Source organism: Neoarius graeffei, chromosome 19 (genome assembly GCF_027579695.1).
Source record: "Neoarius graeffei isolate fNeoGra1 chromosome 19, fNeoGra1.pri, whole genome shotgun sequence".
Lineage (NCBI taxonomy): Eukaryota > Metazoa > Chordata > Actinopteri > Siluriformes > Ariidae > Neoarius > Neoarius graeffei.
The window spans coordinates 33,263,893-33,288,164 of record NC_083587.1 but is presented as its reverse complement, the minus strand read 5'-3'; the positions used below and the strand labels follow the sequence as shown (position 1 = coordinate 33,288,164).

Below are 24,272 nucleotides of genomic sequence, written 5' to 3'. Positions count from 1 at the left end.
GTAATTAATACAATCTCACAGATCTTGCAATCTCTTAATACGACATGGTGTGTGTATGTAAAACACCAAACATATTAACACAAATTACATGAACACAGATGTTATGAGTTACTACTACATTAACACACATTACACTTGTGCATTATTACAGTAGCACCCAACTAGACCCAAAAATATCATGCCACAGTTTTTGATCCAAAGTGTTTATTAGCAATCGCTGAAACATGTTGACAACTTTTTCCCCCGCAAACTCAGGAAATACAGTTTTCTTCCCATATTGCAGTGGAAATGAAAATCAGTCCTGCCGGTGGGATTGGCGCATCATTTTAAAATACAGGTGCTGAGGTCTGTGCAACTCCAACCTCTGCACTAGTGTGAAAACGGTTTGATATTTATGCCATGTGGTGTGATAACACTATCCTCTTATTCCAATTGTAAAATCCTCAGTCATCATCCACTGTGGGCGTGATGGTCACGCCTCTCCTGATTTGTCCCCAGCCGATTAGACTAGAAAGAGAAAGAAATACGAATAAAGATTACTGACTCCAGAAATAAATCAATCATTCATCGAAACACTTAACCAGCTGTTAACTTATTCAGGCTCTCCAAGTGTTCCTGAATGATTCGCATCTATGCAAAACGTTAAAGCGTTTATAATTTGCTTACCGCCAGTGTTTCTCCACTCGGCGACTCAGAGCGATCTTCTCGCCCACCTCTGTGCACACAGGGTTAGTGAGCACAATTTTAGCTAAATCGGCTTTCACCGCACTCACACGGCCTCCCGTTGACAAAGAGCCGATGTTCACCATCAACACCTCGTTTTTCGAAAGCTTCTGGACCTGTGGTGCAAATAAAAAAGGGTCAACAATTAATATAATCTCCTTTATAGAGAAAAGTTTGGTCGTCAGAGCTTATGATGAACCCAGTGACTCATAAGCAACTGTGACCAGATTAGTAGCCACTCAGTATCACTAAATCAAGGCATCACTGGTCCAAACGTGAGCGTATACATTTTACACTTGGCACAAACTACTACATTATTACCTCCGCCAAGGAGGTTATGTTTTCAGTAGCGTTGGTTTGTTTGTCTGTTAGCAACATTACGGAAAAAGTAATGAACGGATTGCTCTGAAATTTTTTCCAGAGGTGTGACTGGGCACAAGTAACAATCCATTAAATTTTGGCGGTGATCCGGATCACCTTCTGGATCCCGGATTTTTTTAAAGGATTCTTGGCGGAGGTCTGCGCTCTCCGAGTGCTTTTCTAGTTTTATCATCTTTTTAGTGGGTAATTGTTCATTTCAAGCTCTCCTAACAGTCATTTTATCGATGATACCCATTTATGCATGTCACATGAAGAATGTGATAAAACCCAAAAATGACTAAAATATCTGCATCAAATCTGAAGTGATTAGAGTGTAAACACACTAAATCAGTGTCTGTAAATTCGAGTGAGTATTTCTTTCACCTTTGCTGCTTTCTTGTCACCCTCAGTGCGGACACCCAGCAGCCTCCTCAACAGGAAGTAGGAGATCTCGAGCTCGGTGAAAATCTCAGGAAGTGCGCCAACAGCGCCAAGGACCTGACCGACCATACGGTCCGCTCTACATAATGTCGGGTCGATTTTAGTGCCCACACCTGCATCACAAACAAACGTATGAATGGGACTGGCCAAGAGAACTGATGCCAAATAAAATAAGCTAGGCATCGTCATCAACATGTATGTTCTGTAATACCATATTTTCTGCCCATTTCCAAAAAGTTTCCCCATCCACAATGAAAACACAAAAGGTTCATGTTAGTTCTCTCTTTTTTTTGTTTTTAACATAAGTTTGGACACACCTAATTCAATTTTTTTTTTGTTTACCACAATCTAATGTTATTTCATACATTTGACATCTTCAGTATTGTGATACAATGTAGAAAATAATCCCTCACACACAGGACGGTATGGAAAATGAAAAGAAAAAAAGAAAGCAGTGATTTCTAAATTTACTTTAACTTGTATTTCATTGCAGACAGTATGAACCCAAGATATTTCATGTTTTGTCTGGTCAACTTCTTTCCATTTGTTAATATACATCCATTCCTGTGTTTCAGACCTGTAACACATTCCAAAAAAAGTTGGGACTGAGGCAGCTTATGGCTAGTAATGAGGTAAAACAATTAAATGATGATGTGCTCGGATGATGCCAACAGATGATTGTAATCATGTAAAATCAGTATCTACAGTGGTGCTTGAAAGTTTGTGAACCCTTTAGAATCTTCTATTTTTCTGCATAAATATGACCTAAAACAACATCAGATTTTCACACAAGTCCTAAAAGTACAACTCCAATTCCAAAAAAGTTGGGACAAAGTACAAATTGTAAATAAAAACAGAATGCAATAATTTACAAATCTCAAAAACTGATATTGTATTCACAATAGAACATAGACAACATATCAAATGTCAAAAGTGAGACATTTTGAAATTTCATGCCAAATATTGGCTCATTTCAAATTTCATGACAGCAACACATCTCAAAAAAGTTGGGACAGGGGCAATAAGAGGCTGGAAAAGTTAAAAGGTACAAAAAAGGAACAGCTGGAGGACCAAATTGCAACTCATTAGGTCAATTGGCAATAGGTCATTAACATGACTGGGTATAAAAAGAGCATCTTGGAGTGGCAGCAGCTCTCAGAAGTAAAGATGGGAAGAGGATCACCAATCCCCCTAATTCTGCGCCGACAAATAGTGGAGCAATATCAGAAAGGAGTTCGACAGTGTAAAATTGCAAGGAGTTTGAACATATCATCTACGGTGCATAATATCATCAAAAGATTCAGAGAATCTGGAAGAATCTCTGTGCGTAAGGGTCAAGGCCGGAAAACCATACTGGGTGCCCGTGATCTTCGGGCCCTTAGACGGCACTGCATCACATACAGGCATGCTTCTGTATTGGAAATCACAAAATGGGCTCAGGAATATTTCCAGAGAACATTATCTGTGAACATAATTCACCGTGCCATCCGCCGTTGCCAGCTAAAACTCTATAGTTCAAAGAAGAAGCCGTATCTAAACATGATCCAGAAGCGCAGACGTCTTCTCTGGGCCAAGGCTCATTTAAAATGGACTGTGGCAAAGTGGAAAACTGTTCTGTGGTCAGACGAATCAAAATTTGAAGTTCTTTATGGAAATCAGGGACGCCGTGTCATTTGGACTAAAGAGGAGAAGGACGACCCAAGTTGTTATCAGCACTCAGTTCAGAAGCCTGCATCTCTGATGGTATGGGGTTGCATTAGTGCGTGTGACATGGGCAGCTTACACATCGGGAAAGACACCATCAATGCTGAAAGGTATATCCAGGTTCTAGAGCAACATATGCTCCCATCCAGACGACGTCTCTTTCAGGGAAGACCTTGCATTTTCCAACATGACAATGCCAAACCACATACTGCATCAATTACGGCATCATGGCTGCGTAGAAGAAGGGTCCGGGTATTGAACTGGCCAGCCTGCAGTCCAGATCTTTCACCCATAGAAAACATCTGGCACATCATAAAACGGAAGATACGACAAAAAAGACCTAAGACAGTTGAGCAACTAGAATCCTACATTAGACAAGAATGGGTTAACATTCCTCTCTCTAAACTTGAGCAACTTGTCTCCTCAGTCCCCAGACGTTTACAGACTGTTGTAAAGAGAAAAGGGGATGTCTCACAGTGGTAAACATGGCCTTGTCCCAACTTTGAGATTTGTTGTCATGAAATTTAAAATCACCTAATTTTTCTCTTTAAATGATACATTTTCTCAGTTTAAACATTTGATATGTCATCTATGTTCAATTCTGAATAAAATATGGAATTTTGAAGCTTCCACATCATTGCATTCCATTTTTGTTTACAATTTGTACTTTGTCCCAACTTTTTTGGAATCGGGGTTGTAGATAAAGAGAACCCAGTTAAACAAATGAGACAAAAATATTATACTTGGCAATTTATTTATTGAGGAAAATGATCCAATATTACATATCTGTGAGTGGCAAAAGTGTGTGAACCTCTAGGATTAGCAGTTAATTTGAAAGTGAAATTAGAGTCAGGTGTTTCAATCAATGGGATGACAATCATGTGTGAGTGGGCACCCCGTTTTATTTAAAGAACAGGGATCTATCAAAGTCTGATCTTCACAACACGTTTGTGGAAGTGTATCATGGCACGAACAAAGGAGATTTCTGAGGACCTCAGAAAAAGTGTTGTTGATGCTCATCAGGCTGGAAAAGGTTACAAAACCATCTCTAAAGAGTTTGGACTCCACCAATCCACAGTCAGACAGACTGTGTACAAATGGAGGAAATTCAAGACCATTGTTACCCTCCCCAGGAGTGGTCGACCAACAGAGATCACTCCAAGAGCAAGGCATGTAATAGCCGGCGAGGTCACAAAGGACCCCAGGGTAACTTCTAAGCAACTGAAGGCCTCTCTCACATTGGCTAATGTTGTTCATGAGTCCACCATCAGGAGAACACTGAACAATAATGGTGTGCATGGCAGGGTTGCAAGGAGAAAGCCACTGCTCTCCAAAAAGAACATTGCTGCTCATCTACAGTTTGCTAAAGATCACGTGGACAAGCCAGAAGGCTATTGGAAAAATGTTTTGTGGACAGATGAGATCAAAATAGAACTTTTTGGTTTAAATGAGAAGCATTATGTTTGGAGAAAGGAAAACACTGCATTCCAGCATAAGAACCTCATCCCATCTGTGAAACATGGTGGTGGTGGTAGTATCATGGTTTGGGGCTGTTTTGCTGCATCTGGGCCAGGACGGCTTGCCATCATTGATTGGAGCAATGAATTCTGAATTATACCAGTGAATTCTAAAAGAAAATATCAGGACATCTGTCCATGAACTGAATCTCAAGAGAAGGTGGGTCATGCAGCAAGACAACGACCCTAAGCACACAAGTCGTTCTACCAAAGAATGGTGAAAGAAGAATAAAGTTAATGTTTTGGAATGGCCAAGTCAAAGTCCTGACCTTAATCCAATCGAAATGTTGTGGAAGGACCTGAAGCGAGCAGTTCATGTGAGGAAACCCACCAACATCCCAGAGTTGAAGCTGTTCTGTACGGAGGAATGGGTTAAAATTCCTCCAAGCCGGTGTGCAGGACTGATCAACAGTTACCGGAAATGTTTATTAGCAGTTACTGCTGCCCAAGGGGGTCACACCAGATACTGAAAGCAAAGGTTCATATACTTTTGCCACTCACATATGTATTATTGGATCATTTTCCTCAATAAATAAATGACCAAGTATAATACTTTTGTCTCCTTTGTTTAACTGGGTTCTCTTTATCTACTTTTAGGACTTGTGTGAAAATCTGATGTTTTAGGTCATATTTAAGCAGAAATATAGAAAATTCTAAAGGGTTCACAAACTTTCAAGCACCACTGTAGGAAAGGTCTTGTCTTTGAGGAACAAAGATGGGCAGAGGATCTCCAGTTTGTTAACATATGCAGAAGAAAATTCTTGAAATGTTTAAAAAGAATTTTTCTAAAAGAAAGATACAAAGGGATTTGGATATTTCATCCTCTATGGTGCATAATATCAAACAATTTAAGGAATCTGAAGGAATTGTGGTGCATAAAGGGCAAGGACACAAGCCTAAGCTGAACACCCATGATCTCCGATCCCTCAGATGGCACGGTATCAAGAACCGTCGTCATTCATCTGTCGCCAGTATAATCACATGGGCTCAGTATTACTTTGGCAAACCTTTGTCAAGCACTACAATATGGAGTTACATCCACAAATGTCAGTTAAAACTTTACTGGGCAAAAAGGAAGCCTTATATTCACTGTGTCCAAAAGCGTGACTTTTCTGGGCTCGGAGGCATCTGGGATGGACCATCACACAGTGGAAATGTGTATCATGGTCAGACGAATTAGTATTCCAGGTCTTTTTTGTCAGAAACGGACGCAGTGTGCTCTAGACCAAAGATAAAACGGACGTAGAAACACACTTATGTGCATGTTTTTAAATGGATCCACTTTGGAGCACAAATCTATCTATTTTGTTGATTTATTTTCTTTTAAAGATACATTTCCAGTGGCTGAATGTATTGGAGTGTGGATGGAAAGGCAAAATGGTAGGGCTTCCATTAACTAACACTACTGATGAATGCTACACCGGTTGGAAGATGACTTCACTGCTGCACTGATGGCGCCAACTCGTGGTTAAGCTCGCGCTGGCCTTCAAGAAGGCTGAGGGCAATACATTTTTGGTCTCTCCCACTATAAATCAAAATCTGATTGGTTAATTCATCTGTCACTTCCTACATAAACATACACTGCCATGGCCTTCTGTCCCAGCAATGAAGTCCGAACCAATGAGTGAGCCAGCGCTAAGCTCTTGTCAGCCTACAAACAACCAACCAACCACACCCTCACTGGCTAACTATTTTAATGTTTTTAGGACAGTAACCCTTTCATTTCTGAAGCAAATTTGATAGAAAATGAGGCCAAATTAGAAGAGCTCTCAAAGGCCCTGATGGTTCCCCTCTGTTTACAAGAGAAAAACATACCAACGAACATTGAAAAACTGGAAGAGTGAGTGTGTCTATGTATTACAATAATGGCTGGCTGGCTTTTTTTTTGGTATCTCAGGTATATTCCATTCAGCATGCATGATATTGAACTGGTCTTCGACTCATTCAGTATCATGCTAGCTGAATGGAATATACCGTAAATGATAGATCACTCAACGCCAGCCAATATTATTTAAATGTGTCACTCAGATCCGCAATGTATTTCATATGAAAAATGCGAGTTTTTCAACATAAGATAAACTTTGTATCTTTAAACCAACGTGTGTGATTTTATTTTTATTATATAGACACATTCACAAACAAAAAGTACCAAATTTATCACAGCAATTTATCTATATCGATCGAGATTTATGTCACGGTTTCGGTTCTCCATGTCCTGGATGTAGCTCGGGTGAAAAATACGGGTGGCGTATTTCCCAGTAAAACACTTGTGTCTATATTTTATATATGTATATAAATAAATGCAACTCCTGATAGTTTCTACACTCTGTGTAGTGAGTTATTTTTCCTCATACTGGACCATTTAGATGTTAGTCTAACAGCCAGGTTAGCAAGTTGAATACTAGCATTTCTATCAAGCTTTAAAATACTAGTGACAGCATGTGAAAAGTCTAGTTACAGTTTGGTCAGCCATCCAGCCTTTGAAAATCTGAATGAGAGCATATGAATGTTTATTCACATACTAATTCATTACTTATTAAAAAAAAGGCCTTAAATAGATTTTCTCTCACACACGTACCTATCAGGCCTCCAGGTGCAGCATATTGGAGGTCGTTGTGTTCAGCGAACAGCGAGACGATCTTGGAGAAAATTGGTTTGCACATGAGCTTCCCTTCATGGTCCTTCGAAACAATCCCGGGTCTGACTTCGATCTCTTGTCCCACCTTAGAATAGAAAACGTGAAGAATAAATATCAAGTTCTCGTAATACTTCTCTTTACACACTTCTATAATGATAAGGTCACAAACTGGAATAAAAGATTGTTTCAAACATTTCAAGTGTATTCAGATTAGTTTAATCTCACCTTCAGTACTCCTTTCAGAATACTGCCTCCAGCTACGCCTCCTTTCAGATCGTCCACCTCACAACCAGGTTTATTCACATCAAACGATCTAATTACTGCCCGGAGAGAGAAACGTCAACAAAAAGCTACATTAAAAATTTTTCATGAACTTGCGACTTAAATGAAATTGCTCCTACGAATCAGTATTTACCGATAAGCCTAGGCTCAGAGGTGAAGTCTCGAACAGGCACAGGGATCTTCTTTACGATGTATTCACACACCACCTCGATGTTGTACTTCAGTTGAGCTGAGATTGGGATGATCGGCGCGCCTTCTGCGACTGTGCCTGTTAGGAAGAAAAAAAAAAAATCATAACCCATTCATTATTACATTTTGATTTTAGACTCTCCTGTAGAAAAATCTAACATGATGTACACTTTTGGCCAAAGTCATTTGGCAACATCCCTAATAAACATAGATAAATGGTATCCTTGTCTAAATGTTAGCCAAGTCGAACATACGTTGCTAGATTTTATTTCACCGTATTAAATTCGAAACATTCTCCGTTTACCTTAACAGTAAACAAAGTCGTCGCGTCTTTGCGGTGAGAAAACGGAGTCGACGAGGTGACTAATGTGAAAAGGGGGAAGGTGGCGGGGTTTCCAGGGTAACAGTTAATATCGGCATTTGAAACACCTGCGCAACCATCAGTCGTTCTAGATCCAGATGTTGATTGGCTCATTTGCTGGTTTGGGGGTGGGGGGTGTCAGGCATACTGTACTTTTTGTGTATTTTTAAGTGATAACTTGTAGTGCCACATTATAACATGGAAAAAATGCTGCTATATAAAATGTGTAAAGGCTGTCAGGTCTGCTTTTGAATAAAATCGGTCTAAAGATGTGAATTGCAATAATGAGTGGACTCATTATACAGCAACCTTCTTTCTAAACGTTATATTTTGTGTTTGGTTGGATTGTGTTAACTACAGGAGATTTAATTCCATGATTACTGATTTTCCTCAGACCTTCAGTTAACCACAGTCTCAAAACTCTTGAAAGGATTGCATTATTTTTTTTAAACAAACTTATCAACAGATGCACTTCCCATCAGTGACTGATCGGGAACTTACCCTGCACGAAAGCCAGGATCTGCTCGTACTGCTCTTTGGCTTGACTCTCTTTCACCAGGTCGATTTTATTCTGCAGGATCAAGATGTGCTTTAACTTCATGATTTCGATAGCAGCCAGATGTTCTGAGGTCTGAGGCTGAGGGCACGACTCGTTACCAGCTAAAACAACAAGACAGAAGAGTAAGGTTTGATACTTTGAGACTGCACTGCAAGTGGCTAATCAGGGAGTAAAGACCCACCAATCAGAAGGAGTGCAGCGTCCATCACAGCAGCACCGTTCAACATGGTGGCCATCAAAATGTCGTGGCCCGGGCAATCGACAAAGGACACGTGTCTAATGAGAGGATGAGAAATAAAATCATCATAAAATGAGCACAACTTCCCTCAGCTGTCTTCTGTAGACACTTACACAGTGAGCGCCCACAAGTGAGCCCTCAATGATCATCAATGTTACTAACAGACCAGATCATTTACCTGACTAGTTTGAAGTTGCCTTTTGTGCCAGGAATGTCTGTAGGGAATTCATCAGGAGTGCTACTGCCACACGACCTGTAACACTCAGGCCTCGGGCAGCTCAGGTCGTCCAGTTTATACACCTGACAGAGGAGTAAACACCTTTGTTAAACTATTATCTCCTTGGAGTAACTTCCTGCTGCAAAACATCAACATGAATGAAAATGTGGAAAAACTGAAAAAAAAAAAAAAAAACATAACTGTATTCTTGCACTGTTCTTCAGCTACATCACTCAAGTTCATAACTGGTCTAAACCAGATGCATTGTAGAACTTTCTGGCAAGCTTTCTCTCCAATATGACCAAGTTCGCTTGGGAACTCTCAAAACAATGGATGACTTTCCCAAATCAGGAAACAACTGTTTATTACATTACAGGCATTTAGCAGACGCTCTTATCCAGAGCGACGTACAAGTGCACAACTCGGGTACAAGAAGTGCTGAACTTCTAGACAAGAAAGTTCTAGTGCCAAACGAACAAGTGACAGAATAACACCTATGCCGCTTTTCCACTACCAACGCGGCTGAGTTGGGCTGAGCCGAGCCGTGCTGAGTCGAGCTGAGTGGGGCTGTTGGAGTTGCATTTCGACTACAACCGCGCTGAACCGTGCTGGCTGGAAGTGGGTGGACACATTGGGTGGAGTTAGCGAAAGTGGGTGGACGTCACGTGATGTCGTTAGGCGGCGCAAACAGTGACATCAGTGACCTTTTAAGCGGCAGTCTCACAACCCGGAGAGTAAACAATAAACATGGAGGACATGGAGTCGTTAGTGTCGCTGGTCTTGGTGCTGTGGCTTGTTGTCGCCGACAACGGCAACAGATACTGGCAAGAGCGTATAGATGAGGCGAGGCGCATAAGGCTTCATAATTCTTGTAATTCTCCTTCTTCCGGGTTTACGGTGTTTACAGATCCCAGCGTGCTCGCGGGGCGTGTGTGGGCGTGTGAGGACACTCCTCCTCACCAATCAGTGCACAGGGGAGTGTCTCCTCACGCCCCTAGCCTCACTCAGCTCGGTTTGGCTCGCTTCAGCCCCACTCCAAAACCGTGCGAGTTTTGGGGGCTGAGCAGGGCTGAAGCGAGCCGAGTCGTGCTGTTCTTAGATAGTCGAAACGCGAGCCGTGTCGGGCTGAAGTGAGCTGAAGCGAGCTGAAAAAGGGTAGTGGAAAAGGGCCACTAGTGTGATGTTCTGCTGAAGTAGCAACAATCAGCAAACAGGCAAGGAAAACAAGCCACCCGTACAAACGAGCTGACAAAAGTACAACTGCTGTTGTCAATTATAAATCACAGTATATTCCAGAAAGTTCAGACAAATACCCTGGACAAACTGGACACATCAAAATCTACTCAGAAGCTCAGACACAGGCTGTGTCCGAAATCACTCTCATTCACTACTCCCTACATAAGGAATTACTATATAGAGGACTATACAGTGAGCTCATTGATAAAACGAAAGAAAAAAAAACCCACCACTTTCGGACACTACTCCGTCACGCCGTTATTTACATCATTACTGTCGCAAAATTAAAACATGCCAGATCAGTCAGCTGGTGGGTTTTCAGAATAATAAATACATGCATGTATTTGTTGTGATAAATGCATATATTATACTGAGCATATTTCCCGCATTAATAAATACAAAGTACTTTGTGTCTGCTGCATCTTTCAGCTCTTTTAAATCAAGGCTGAATACTTTCTTCTGTGCCGCTGCCTTTAATTAAATCACATTTGAGGCTTTTGATTAATTCCTCGCTCTGCACCAACTTATTTTTGTATTCTATCGGTCTTATTCTATTTTAGCTTATTTTCTATTCTCTTACTATTTTTTAATTGTATTTGAACGTCCGTTTATGTGTTCACCCCAACAAGCTTTTTTTTTTTTTTGCTTTCAGCGTGACTGCAATGCATGATGGCATACACTGCTTGATTAGCGACCGTCGGTTGTTCACTACTTTTCATGGTGTACTGTGGGATACTGCAAGTCCACTACATAGGGTGGAATAATTCTCACTATAGAGATCTTGCAGTCACGTGACCGGAAAGTACACAACCGCCATCATGTCGGTCAAAAACACCGCTGAATACTGCTGCACTCGTGTACAGAATGGATCAATTTCAACCGACGGACTACACGGCTCATTTTTCTAATGAACAGATAACTAGATATATGTCTAAAATAAACGATCTACAGATTTGTGACCCTTATGGCTTTCCGGACGGAGTTTTCACGACCGGATTTTGAACTGCCAGCGGAATACCCAGACGTGTATGATTACCTCATCAACTTTCCCTCGCTGTTCAGTGGTGAAGCACTGCGTGCTTATAAATCTCTGGACAGTTATCTTTACAGAAATTCAGGATTTGTCAGCGACTCAGATGTAGCATCTTGTAAACAAGAAAATGATCCTCACTGGATGGGTAAGTAAGTATTGAGTATAGCACTGACCAGCCAATCATAGAATAGAATAAGGTAATTCCAGTTGTAATTCCAAATCGTCCGTCTTGTTTACATGGATCTGGCGTTGGAGAGGTAGAGGCTTGGCAGTGGAGATTTGAGTAGCTGTTTTCTGAGCTTAGTCAACAGGCCGGCTCTACAGCCTCGCTTTTGCTTCGGCTCCCGGCGCGCCTCCTTCGCTTTGCTTCCGATAACAATCCACGGAGACCCCGCTGGTCTCGCCATCTCGTCCGGAATGTTTTGTTTTTTTTTTCTCGTCCGGAATGTTGTGCATGCGATGGAAATCGCTACAAACCGTCATTTTCTGCTGGAAACCAATGTCCAGTAAGTCCATACGGTTGTAGTGGATACTGAAGTCCGGTACAGACAAACAACACGCAAAAATACACACAAAAAACGTGCACAGGTAGGGAGAGCTTGTAGCCGCAGCCGTTGTAGTAGAATTGTATATAGTAGGGTTTTCCAGAAGAAAAGGTAGAAGTAAAAGCAGAAGGCGGAATATGGCATTTGACCTACAAGATGGCGTCTGTCACAATCTGGATCGGCTGTGACATCACATGCAAGATCTCTATACAATCGGACAGCACTACAAAACGGCAAACTCGCTATATAGTCCACTATATAGCGAGTGAGTTTGGACACGCAAAATGTTGCCGCTTGTCAAAATGGGGTCCTTTTAGTGGCATCGTTTTAACGCCTGTATGATTTACCTGGAAACTCATATGAAAGGAAGTTCTTTTAGTCATGATGTAGAATTCCTAAAATACATTTTTCAAACTGAAAATTCATGTAAATCGGTCAATTACTTCACCTTCAATGCTGTGGAGTTCGAGGGTTTAACATGACACAAATAAGAGAGTAAAGCAATGTGGCAAATCACAGTGCGAGTGAGGGACAGTGACACAGCTTCTTGAATCAGCCGGACTTTGTGCGTTTGATGCATTCAAATAAAACTGCACAAGTGTTTTTGCTGCAAATCGACTGCGGCAAAACATCATTTATGCCTCATTCTCATGATGGTACAAGCGATCATGTATGGATGCAATTTATGGTCCGGAAATTATTATTATTATTTTTTTAAATCAAGAATGTCTTTGGGTTTAAACGTACAAGATGTCTGAATTTTATTGGGAATTTGCCAAACAAGTGGTTTTACATCTGTTCTGTAGTGAGCTGGGACTTTCATGCAGCCATACATGATCAGTTGAGACAATAACGCACATACGAAGCCTCGAACAAGGCGAGGTGCAAAGCCACTGATGGTCTGAATGCAGCTGAAGAGCGAGGGTAAATAATGTAACCAATTATCATCTAAAATGACTTGCATTGTATGCTATTTTTACAGCTATTACAAGAACCAAACACGTTGTGCAGACTGCACTCGTCAGCGATCTGTTGCATGTCACTGTTGCTAATGTGATTCATCATTCCATACAGTGCAACACTAAACTCACTTATGAACAGAGACATGAAATCATTATGTAAATTCCCGCTGTAATCTTCTGTTCAATCACATCACTGTATTAACTTGATCCTCTGAATCACACTAAAGCTTCCAAACCCATATGGAAATGGGGCGTTCCCCCTCCTCACCTTAGCATTGGCATAACCCAACTTGATAGTAATGTTTCTCTCTAGCTCGTTCTTGAATCGGACAGTGTGAACACCGGAAATGGCCTTAACCACCGTCGACTTCCCGTGAGCCACATGGCCAATAGTTCCTGCAGTGAAAACAGAAATATTTATTATTTTTACAAGTGCAGCATTACCACAACCTGATTATATTAAAATTCGACAACTGAAAAATAAAATTTTTGTTAAATTAAAAACACTTTAAAGGTGGGGTATGAGATTTTTTTCAGGAGTATTTTTTACCATATTGCTTGAAAAGCTCCTCACACCCATGTTGCAAGCAGTACAATAGAAGGTTTGACCCAAAAACGAAATATTTTAATCCAGTCTACAGTGTAAAATAAAGGAAAAACGCCATCCAATCCTATCGAGTTACCACCTCAAAATGATTGGATACTGACACGTCAATCAGACTGAAGCCCATGAGCAGCCCGTCCCTTGTGTGTGTGTGTGTGTATATATATATATATATATATATATATATATATATATATATATATAGTGTGTGTGTGAGAGAGAGCAAGTAGCCCCTCCCCCAACCCACACGCTGCGAGCAGAGTGTCACACAGAAAGCGCAGGATTTTCTCAGTGCACTCCCTCCAAACAACGGGGATTTACACGAAAACGGAAGGAGATATTCACAAAATTCTTTCACAGTGAGCGCCACAAGGCTCTCCTGAACACACTGATGTAATTTTTTTGTCTGTAGTGTAAAAAATGAGGTCACTAGAGCGAGTTAAAAACGAGTGACTTTTCTGCCAAGTTTATAATGGCAGTCTATGTGGCTGAGCGCCTGTACTCTCTTCACTTTCAGGCTTCTCATTCAAAAACTGCAAGTCCTATCGTGTAGGTAGACACATTGTGTGAATCAGGACAAGTGTGGCTACTACTTTTGAGAAAATTGTGTGTGGAGTGAAAATTGGGGCTGAAAACACAGTTTAAATGAGAAAGTTTGAGCTATTTTTCCAAGCTCTCTACACTCTAACTTAATGAGACGCGAGGGGTGGGAGCATGGCGAGGGCGGGCTTGTTTCTTTTCAAAATATGGCTTGCGGGAACCGTTATTCCAAAATCTCATACCCCACCTTTAAAGATGCATCGTGTGTGTAATCAGAGATGGAAAAACCTGTCCCGGGGAACCCAGAACAGGCAGATTTCATTCAGGATATTAGTTTTATTCTTCATTTATAGCTGCCCAGTGGATGATTAAAAGATAAGATACTCCTTTATTGATCCACATGAGGGGAAATTCAGGTGTTGCAGCAGCTCAAGTACAGAGTAAAATATAGATAAATGTAGGCCAAGTTAAATAAATAAACAAATGAATGAATGATGATAGAATATAGAATAAAAGGTTCAACAACTAATCAGACGAGGAAAATAAACCAGATTTCCTCCTGAATTTTGCCAGTCAAAGTCAGGTTCTCAGTTAGTGTGCCTGTTGAAATGATGACAGCCAGCCAATCTTTTCTGAATCAGGAAGCTGCAGGTATGTGGAAACCCTGTTGAGACATTTTGTTGAGGTCACAAACATGATGCACAACATCAGGACTACAGACCCCTTGCGCATGACAGTTCCACCTGAGGGTCAAACGGACACTGTCTTTCGTGTAAGCAAGACTTAGTCTGTCTTCAGTATGGTTCATTTTAGCGCTGTTTTTGGTTGTTCAAATCGGGAAATAGATAAAAGGCATTACAGTCTCCCCGCTATCAAGAAAAATGTTAAAGACAAACAAATGCTTCAAGAACAAAGAAACGAGTGTTTACAGAGAATATGATGAGAGAAGCCAAGCTTGAAAACTCCAGAGAAATTTGCGAGTGTATTTAAAATATATATATATTTTTTAATAGAAAGTCACAAGTGAGCATGGAAGAGTTTGCTTAAGAATCTCGTTTTATTTTTTCTGCTCGCATTCAAGTTAGCTGCTTCATGAACAGGTTTGATTTTCTTACAGGTGAAGCAGCTTCGTTATTCGACACAGAAAACCCAGATTGGTTTAAAAAAAATAAAAAACAAGGAGCGACATGCACGATATATCCTGAAAGAACAGAAAAGATTAAGAGCAGAGAGCGCTGAAGCTTTGTTTCTGTTATCAGAGGAACCCAGTCCTGTGCAAAATGTCACCATGGAGCCAGAGTGTAATAATGAACCTACAGTCCAAGAGAGTTCTACACAAACACACTGAACTTTACAACAGCTGCTTGCATGCGAAACGGAAATAAATCGACTAAGGCAGGAAAAACTATTCCGGATAAAACTGTTATTGTCCGTTACACACTTAACCTGTGTGACTCAGTTGTGCCTTCTGAATGGAGAATAAATGAAGAGGGAACTGAACATTAACCGTTTATTGAAATTATTATTACAAGGGTGATTATAAATTACTATACGACTATAGCTACAACTGGAATGCGCTAATTCTGTTAGCGTTTGTAATTATGGTACCATCCACTATTAGATAAAATTAAAATAAAATCTTACAATGTTGTTTGAAAGTCTAGAGCAAGATATTAGGTTATTTTACAAATAATCACACTTCAGACATTGCTTTAACAATAATTATCACTGTATAAATGATAGCGTGCAGATAGCTCTGTAACTAGATGTCCTTGGGGTTGCTGAGACATGTAGGGCTGGGAATACCATCTAACCCACAGTTCAGGTCAGAGCCCTTTGAGAGTACAACCCCGATTCCAAAAAAGTTGGGACAAAGTACAAATTGTAAATAAAAACAGAATGCAATGATGTGGGAGTTTCAAAATTCCATATTTTACTCAGAATAGAACATAGATGACATATCAAATGTTTAAACTGAGAAAATGTATCATTTAAAGAGGAAAAATTAGGTGATTTTAAATTTCATGACAACAACACATCTCAAAAAAGTTGGGACAAGGCCATGTTTACCACTGTGAGACATCCCCTTTTCTCTTTACAACAGTCTGTAAACGTCTGGGGACTGAGGAGACAAGTTGCTCAAGTTTAGGGATAGGAATGTTAACCCATTCTTGTCTAATGTAGGATTCTAGTTGCTCAACTGTCTTAGGTCTTTTTTGTCGTATCTTCCGTTTTATGATGCGCCAAATGTTTTCTATGGGTGAAAGATCTGGACTGCAGACTGGCCAGTTCAGTACCCGGACCCTTCTTCTACGCAGCCATGATGCTGTAATTGATGCAGTATGTGGTTTGGCATTGTCATGTTGGAAAATGCAAGGTCTTCCCTGAAAGAGACATCGTCTGGATGGGAGCATATGTTGCTCTAGAACCTGGATATACCTTTCAGCATTGATGGTGTCTTTCCAGATGTGTAAGCTGCCCATGCCACACGCACTAATGCAACCCCATACCATCAGAGATGCAAGCTTCTGAACTGAGCGCTGATAACTTGGGTCGTCCTTCTCCTCTTTAGTCCGAATGACACGGGGTCCCTGATTTCCATAAAGAACTTCAAATTTTGATTCGTCTGACCACAGAACAGTTTTCCACTTTGCCACAGTCCATTTTAAATGAGCCTTGGCCCAGAGAAGACGTCTGCGCTTCTGGATCATGTTTAGATACGGCTTCTTCTTTGAACTATAGAGTTTTAGCTGGCAACGGCGGATGGCACGGTGAATTGTGTTCACAGATAATGTTCTCTGGAAATATTCCTGAGCCCATTTTGTGATTTCCAATACAGAAGCATGCCTGTATGTGATGCAGTGCCGTCTAAGGGCCCAAAGATCACGGGCACCCAGTATGGTTTTCCGGCCTTGACCCTTACGCACAGAGATTCTTCCAGATTCTCTGAATCTTTTGATGATATTATGCACTGTAGATGATGATATGTTCAAACTCTTTGCAATTTTACACTGTCGAACTCCTTTCTGATATTGCTCCACTATTTGTCGGCGCAGAATTAGGGGGATTGGTGACCCTCTTCCCATCTTTACTTCTGAGAGCCACTACCACTCCAAGATGCTCTTTTTATACCCAGTCATGTTAATGACCTATTGCCAATTGACCTAATGAGTTGCAATTTGGTCCTCCAGCTGTTCCTTTTTTGTACCTTTAACTTTTCCAGGCTCTTATTGCCCCTGTCCCAACTTTTTTGAGATGTGTTGCTGTCATGAAATTTGAAATGAGCCAATATTTGGCATGAAATTTCAAAATGTCTCACTTCCGACATTTGATATGTTGTCTATGTTCTATTGTGAATACAATATCAGTTTTTGAGATTTGTAAATTATTGCATTCCGTTTTTATTTACAATTTGTACTTTGTCCCAACTTTTTTGGAATCGGGATTGTAAATGCTTTGGCTTTAGCAGCATTCTGTTCCCAAAAGCTGATATTGGGAAAAAGTCTTTACACAAAGAAGGTTTTCTTGCTTTTGTAGTTTTTTTTTTCTTTCAAACTTCTTCCGTACCAAGACTCTTTGGGGGAAAAAGAAGGTATATTCCAACACATAGCTAACGCTACGCCACAAACCTGCACCGTCACTCCAGTCGTTTCGAGGAACTTTGTACAGATTATAACCGCTTCTGTCAAAGATTATCCAAGTAACCCGGTAGTAAAGCTTTTTTTAGCTGTTTTCTTCAGACAACAGCAACAGATGTCGGGCATCTTCGCTTGGCTTCAGTATGTGAACAGTATGTAAACAAAGTTTGCTTGTCCTCCAGGTATAAGGTAGCGACAGTTGCTAAGGCAAATATGACGTCAGTGCAAGGGGTCTATAGGACTAGAACTACAGTCACACCCTCTTCAGCTGTTTATATGCTCAACCCTTTCATCTTCTTAGCCTTGTGATTATTAATTATGAGGCCTAGTAACTAAAACCTAGGACTGGGCAGCACACTGGAGCTTTTACTTTTCATATGTCAGCCCTTCATGATAAGGGTTTTGCTTAAAAAAAAAAAAAAAAGGGCCAATTGTGTTTCCACGTGTTCAAGGATATCACTGTTTTCAAAAAAATAAACCCTACTCATTTATAGCCTCTCTAGGATTGCTCTCAATCTCTTTAATGAAATATTCAGTTCATCAGTGTTCTATTTAGCACTGATGATCAACAAAGTCAGAAAAGTCACTGTTTGTATACAGTACTGTAAAAAAGTCTTAGGCACATACAAAGAAATGCTGGAAACAAAGATGCCTTCAAAAATAATGAAGTTAAATATTTCTACATTAAAAAAAAAATACTATAAAGGGCAGGAAACAGTAATAAATGAAACAGTCAATATTTGGTGTGAGACGACCTTTTGTTTAAAAATAAAATAAAAAGTAGTCTCAGGTACAGTGAGTGCAGTTTGATGCGGAAATGAGCTGTAGGTTTTACTGAGCATCTTACAGAACCAGCCACAGTTCTTCTGGACACTTTGTCACACTCGCATCTTCATTTTGCACCAAAACCCAGCAGCCTTCATTATGTTTTCTGTCTGAAAAAGGGTCTCTGCTGCTTTATTTACTGACATACATTTTTTCTGTAACATTTAATTTTGTAATGGAAAACTAATGTTTGGAAATCTTTTTATAATGTAGACGTCGCACAATAAAAATCTAAAACTTTGTATTCAACAACAAAAAAGTGCTGAAGACTTTTGCACAGTGCCGTACATCTACTGTACATAAGCGTTTTGTTATGATCTGTTACTTATGAATAAAAGCAAGAGTTTTACAGGATGAGAAATCCTTAAAATAAACAAATAGGCAGATTTTGGGCTGAAAGGATTTTTTTCTGACCCAGTGAACCTACCTATGTTGATTGTAGCTTGTCGGCTGATGATCTCCGGTGACAGTGGGGTCAGTGTGCTCACATCCTATGAGTGGAGAGAGAGAGAGAGAGAGAGCATTTCATTTATGCATTTGTAATTAAAAAGTCTGACATTCAGTAATGTCAGTAGATTTTTTTTTTTTTTGCACTCTGTAGGCTTTTATTTTTCCAAAATCACTGTAGAACAAATATCCTTAAAGCAATCATCACACTGAACTCTCCAGTTAAGGTGATGTTGGTTTTAGAAAGCCTTGTGGAAAGCCAGACCCACACTGATAAAGATGATCATAAAATTTACACAAATCACTCATTTAAGTGTATTAAAAGCGATAGATTTTATATCTAATTGAGATCTGGAGTGATGAGAAATGTAACTGGGCCACCACTGCAATCATAACCACTATGTGGTTAATATCAATATGTTTGATTTTAAAAATTACTTTTTTTTATTTTTTTCTTGTAAGGTCTTTTTATTCTTCTGCATACAATAATATCGAACACTCATTCAGGAGCACGAACAGAAGGCAAAACAGCTTAGAGCTTATTTGTGGCCGAGCCCTCTCACCCCGAACACAAACTTTTTGAGTCACTTCCCTGTGGTAGGAGGTTCCGGCCCATTAGAACCAAAACCTCACGCCATAAGGCCAGCTTTTTCCCCCACTACAGCTGGCTTCATAAATCAGGTCAGAAACCCCCACTGACTCGAACCTCACACTTTAAACCTGTAACATTAATGCACTTAGTCTCTGAACTGCGATTTTGTACATTTCATGGTCATGTCACACATCTTCATTATGCGAACTTTTATTGCACATTCCTTGGCTATTTATTGAACCCACTGTACATATTCTCTTCTAGCACGTTCATGTCCTGACTCTTCATCATGTGACCCATTTCGGCGGCACAGTGGTGTAGTGGTTCGCGCTGTCGCCTCACAGCAAGAAGGTTCCGGGTTCGAACCTCACGTCCGACAGGGGCCTTTCTGTTTGGAGTTTGCATGGGTTTCCTCCACAGTTCAAAGACATGCAGATTCGGTACAATGGGGTTACTGTAATTGGCTTAAGCTGTTGTGGTTTCCCAGCCATATTATATATGCGCTATGGCAAAGCTAAAAAATAAAATCAAAACCATTTTTTGCACAGTCCAGACATACTGTACAGCTTGAACTTCAAAACAACCCCTGCACATCTCATCTCATTATCTTTCGCCCCTGCACATCTCTCTTAAATATGTCCACTTTTCAAATTTGTCCATTTTAGATTCTTCTTATTTTTATTCTATTTATTATATAACTACTTTTGTATTTTTTTTTAATTCTCTCTTTTCTGTTCAAGCACCAATCACCAAAGCAAATTCCTTGTATGTGAAAACAGAATTGGCAATAAACTTGATTCAGACTCTAACGTTACAATATGGCCCTGGTCGTGCTATTGGTCCCAATTATGTTGCACACGAGGTAAAACTGAAACATCCTTGTATGTACCCTTGTATGTGTTTTCCTAATACACTAAACTTAAATTGCACAGAGTAAGCGCTTAATGGGACCTAGTGCACATTATCCAGGCATCTAAATGAAGCAACAAGAAGTTAAAGTTCTGCTTCAAATAAGAAGGTGATGTAAACTCAGGATTTCTAAAATTCACTTTACCTCGGCTTGTCAGTGATCCAAACAAGGCACACTTTCTTTGTGGCAAAACTTGAAAATTTCAGCAAAATCTGAATACCGGTTACAGAGGCAATTGAAATTCCGTATGTGACAAATGTTTACAGAAAACAGTCGGCTGACCTTTGGCTAAATGGTATCTTAAAGTGCATATCCTGGACCAATTTAGTTTTTTATATATATGAAAGTATGTCCCTTTACACACTCATCCAGAAGGGTAATTTTGCACAAGGCCATCTGTCTGCAGCAGAAAAAAATACAATAACAAAACACGTCTGGAAAAATCCCAAGGGAGTCTGGAGCCAGATTCGTGACGTCACCTGCGGAAGCTCCAGCAGGCTGCGAGAGCTTTGCACGGTTTCAGTGCACAGCCTGTGTAGACCAAGCGCTCCCATTTCTCTCTCATTGAACCGGTCTTTTGGAAAACGATGAGTACTAATCCCATCAAGATTGGTGTTGCTACACCCTCCTACGATACATCTGTTAACTATTTTAATAATTACGCGATAACGTTGAAGAAATTTGCAGAAAACCACCAGGTCGTTTTCTCATAAACAAACCAGCGCTGACGTAGGATTCAGAGGAAGGCGTCACGAAAATCAATTTTCCCGGGAAATCCAAATGCCGAGTTTTTTCAGAGGCGGACCAATTCAGCTCAAACGGCTTGATTTCAGCTGAATTTTTCTCGTATTGCGCAAGGTAAAAAGAATTGCACAAAATGTGACAGATATTTGACCAAAGTTTAATATAAAATAGGAGAATTACATTGATCTTGCTCCTGAATTTACTCGTGATATGCACTAAAATTTTCAGTGTTACAGAAGTCTGTGTATTTACACCTATATGTTAGATCTTAGAGAACATTTTGAATCACTCCAGTTCTTACCTGTTGGGACCCAGCAGCCTACTAGAAAATAATCACATAATACGGAACCTTGGGTTTGCGTTGCATCTGGCGAGACTGATATTCAACGTTCAGCTTGAATCTTACTACACATCAAAACGTTAGTTGTCCAACCAGCAAGAAATTTTGAAGCGATCCCAAACAGGCAAAAACTACGAACAGTTCCTATATCTGTATGCAACATGGCACAGGGCCAAATGGGAGGCTTTGGGTGACTGTGGTCAAATGGAAATAGATCAGAGAAAGAATAAAAAATTATAAATTATGCTACCCAAGCCAGTCCTCTATGAACACTATTAGGGCATGTTGTGCTTTTGGTGGTGATAAATATCTAACAGGAGCTTAGACATGGTTTTGGGTTGTTGTTTTTTTTTTTTTGGAGTGGGACCAATAGTATGACCAGACATTACATTACACAATCAATACAGACATAAAATATTTATTATTTAGGAAAAACAGATCAACAGGAAGGAAGGAAGGAAGGAAAAAAAAACAGCTGACTCAAGATAAATTTTTAATTCTGCTTTGCTTGTTTTTCCCCCCTTCGACATTTTCGTTCTTTAAAAAAGTAAAAAAATAGTTTTTAATGTTCACTCAATCATGTGGTGGTGTTACACTGAGGAAGCCACCCAACTCCATCGAGACGACACTCACACACCACAAACCCCACTTTCACTCGGCTTGGAGACACAACGGAAACTCAGAAAACATATTCTGCCACACTCACGGATAAACTAGCAGTACTTACTAACGTGCTGAGGTCTTGTTTAGCCAGGTGAGGCTGCCCCAGCGTTACTCCAGATTCATCACCCGCCATCTTGAAGCAAAAGAAAATGAAAGGGTGCCCACACACTGCCTGATTATTTTACGTTACAAAAAATTATAATTTTATGAAATAAAAACAAGACATAAAATGTTGACAAGAGACTAAATGGAAATTCTCTAAACATACACTGAGTTACAAAATATTAACAGACGTCTAAAGCACACTAACTAAATCTACCGGCACACAGGCGCGGATGATGCAATACGGAGAAGGAAAATCTCTGGAGGAAGCATGTGTTTCTCAAAAAAAAAAAGACAGAAATAACCTTTATCTCAGCTCTGTGTAGTGTCAATTCCCACACAATATATATTTTTTTAAATCAACCAGGCTTATCAATGCAGCCGGATTTCCTCGAGGCATTAATTTACCTGTACAATTATTTTTTTTTTCAAACGCGATGAAGCTAAAACCGACAGAACATGGGGTCCGTCGCGGATAATTGACGTCATCAGTTTCAGAATCAGAGTTAGAATCAGAGTCCGAATTCGAATCAGATTACTTTATTGTCCATTAAACTTACAGAAAATTGAAAATTGTCTTTGGCACTGGCATGGAGAACAAAAAGACAAATACGTCATATCAAACAATAGACATTAAGAACAAAACACAATAAAAATACTATAAAATAAGCAAATGGCATAGTCAGGTCGAGTTAATCTAAAAAAGGAATACATCTCATCTCATTATCTGTAGCCGCTTTATCCTGTTCTACAGGGTCACAGGCAAGCTGGAGCCTATCCCAGCTGACTATGGGCGAGAGGCGGGGTACACCCTGGACAAGTCGCCGGGTTATCGCAGGGCTGACACAGAGACAAACAACCATTCATGCTCACAGTCAATTTAGAGCCATCAATTAGCCTAACCGGCATGTCTGTGGGGAAAACCGGAGCACCCGGAGGAAACCCACACAGACACGGGGAGAACATGCAAGCGCCACACAGAAAGGCCCTCACCGGCTGCTGGGCTCGAACCCAGGACCTTCTTGCTATGAGGCGACACAGTGCTAACCACTACACCACCACCGTGCCACCTAAAAAAAAAGGAATACAAGAGATAAAAGTTAAAGGAGTGTGTGTGTGTGTGCGCGCTGAGTGGGCAGATCCTGAGGGACTTATTTAAGCAGTCCCTTACTGAGAATGGCCACAGCTGATGGGATAAAATACTTTTTGTAGCCCTTCTTCTTGGCCATTGGGACTGTAAGTCTGCAGCCTGATGGCAGTGGAGAGGATGGGTAGGATCAGTGGTGCCATTCGGCCCTCTCACTCGTATTTTGAGCCTCAAAAAAGTAAGAGATTAATAGAAAACAACTGACTGAAACAGATGAGAACTTTACTTGCAGCATCCAAAGATTGGGGGGTCAGAAATTTTGGTAACCACCAACAGAAGAACATCATTCAGAACTGCTCAGAAGATGACTTCAGAAAAACAATCTGTTCAGAACTGCTATCTTTAATATGCAATTATTTAATATGCTAAATAACTGAGCGCTGCACATTCACAAATTTTGGTAACCACCAACAGAAGAACATCATTTGGAACTGCTCAGAAGACAACTTCAGAAAAACAATCCATTAGTGTTGGATTTTTCAATCTGAAAACAGATGGTAAGTCATCAACCGTGGGTGTTTGTATAAAGTGTATCAGCAATGTAACCTATCAAATTTTAATCTATCCACATTCACCAGATATCAGCTCATATACCCTGAATAGAGAAAAACAAAATGGCGGAGCATGTTGCTGAACCAACCGAGGACGAAATAAAAACTACTTGAAAACGAAACCCCCAAAAGATACAAAAAAGCAAAAAAAAGGAATAAAATGA

General features: G+C 40.3%; 1 protein-coding gene across 1 annotated transcript; it reads right to left on the bottom strand.

Annotated features, from left to right (window-relative positions):
• Positions 1–187: 187 nt before the first annotated feature.
• On the bottom strand, positions 188–22,734 carry eif2s3 (eukaryotic translation initiation factor 2, subunit 3 gamma). The gene is made up of 13 exons (XM_060900002.1): positions 22,716–22,734; positions 22,373–22,441; positions 19,040–19,103; positions 13,274–13,401; positions 9,191–9,312; positions 8,956–9,050; positions 8,717–8,875; positions 7,799–7,933; positions 7,609–7,703; positions 7,324–7,468; positions 1,468–1,637; positions 667–839; positions 188–507 (listed from the first exon to the last, which is right to left on the bottom strand). Exons 2-13 carry the CDS (start codon positions 22,439–22,441, stop codon positions 444–446), a joined length of 1,419 nt encoding a protein of 472 aa, XP_060755985.1. The 5' UTR covers positions 22,716–22,734; the 3' UTR covers positions 188–443.
• Positions 22,735–24,272: the final 1,538 nt, after the last annotated feature.

What these genes read in the sequence shown, in the direction of transcription:
- eif2s3 (XM_060900002.1), bottom strand. Translation starts at nt 22,441, where the DNA reads ATGGCGGGTGATGAATCTGGAGTAACGCTGGGGCAGCCTCACCTGGCT. An exon ending in TGGGTTATGCCAATGCTAAG is followed by an intron (nt 9,313 to 13,273) that starts GTGAGGAGGGGG and finishes CTCCTCTGTCAG; the next exon opens with GTGTATAAACTGGACGACCT. An exon ending in GATCCTGGCTTTCGTGCAGG is followed by an intron (nt 7,934 to 8,716) that starts GTAAGTTCCCGA and finishes TCTTCCTAACAG; the next exon opens with GCACAGTCGCAGAAGGCGCG.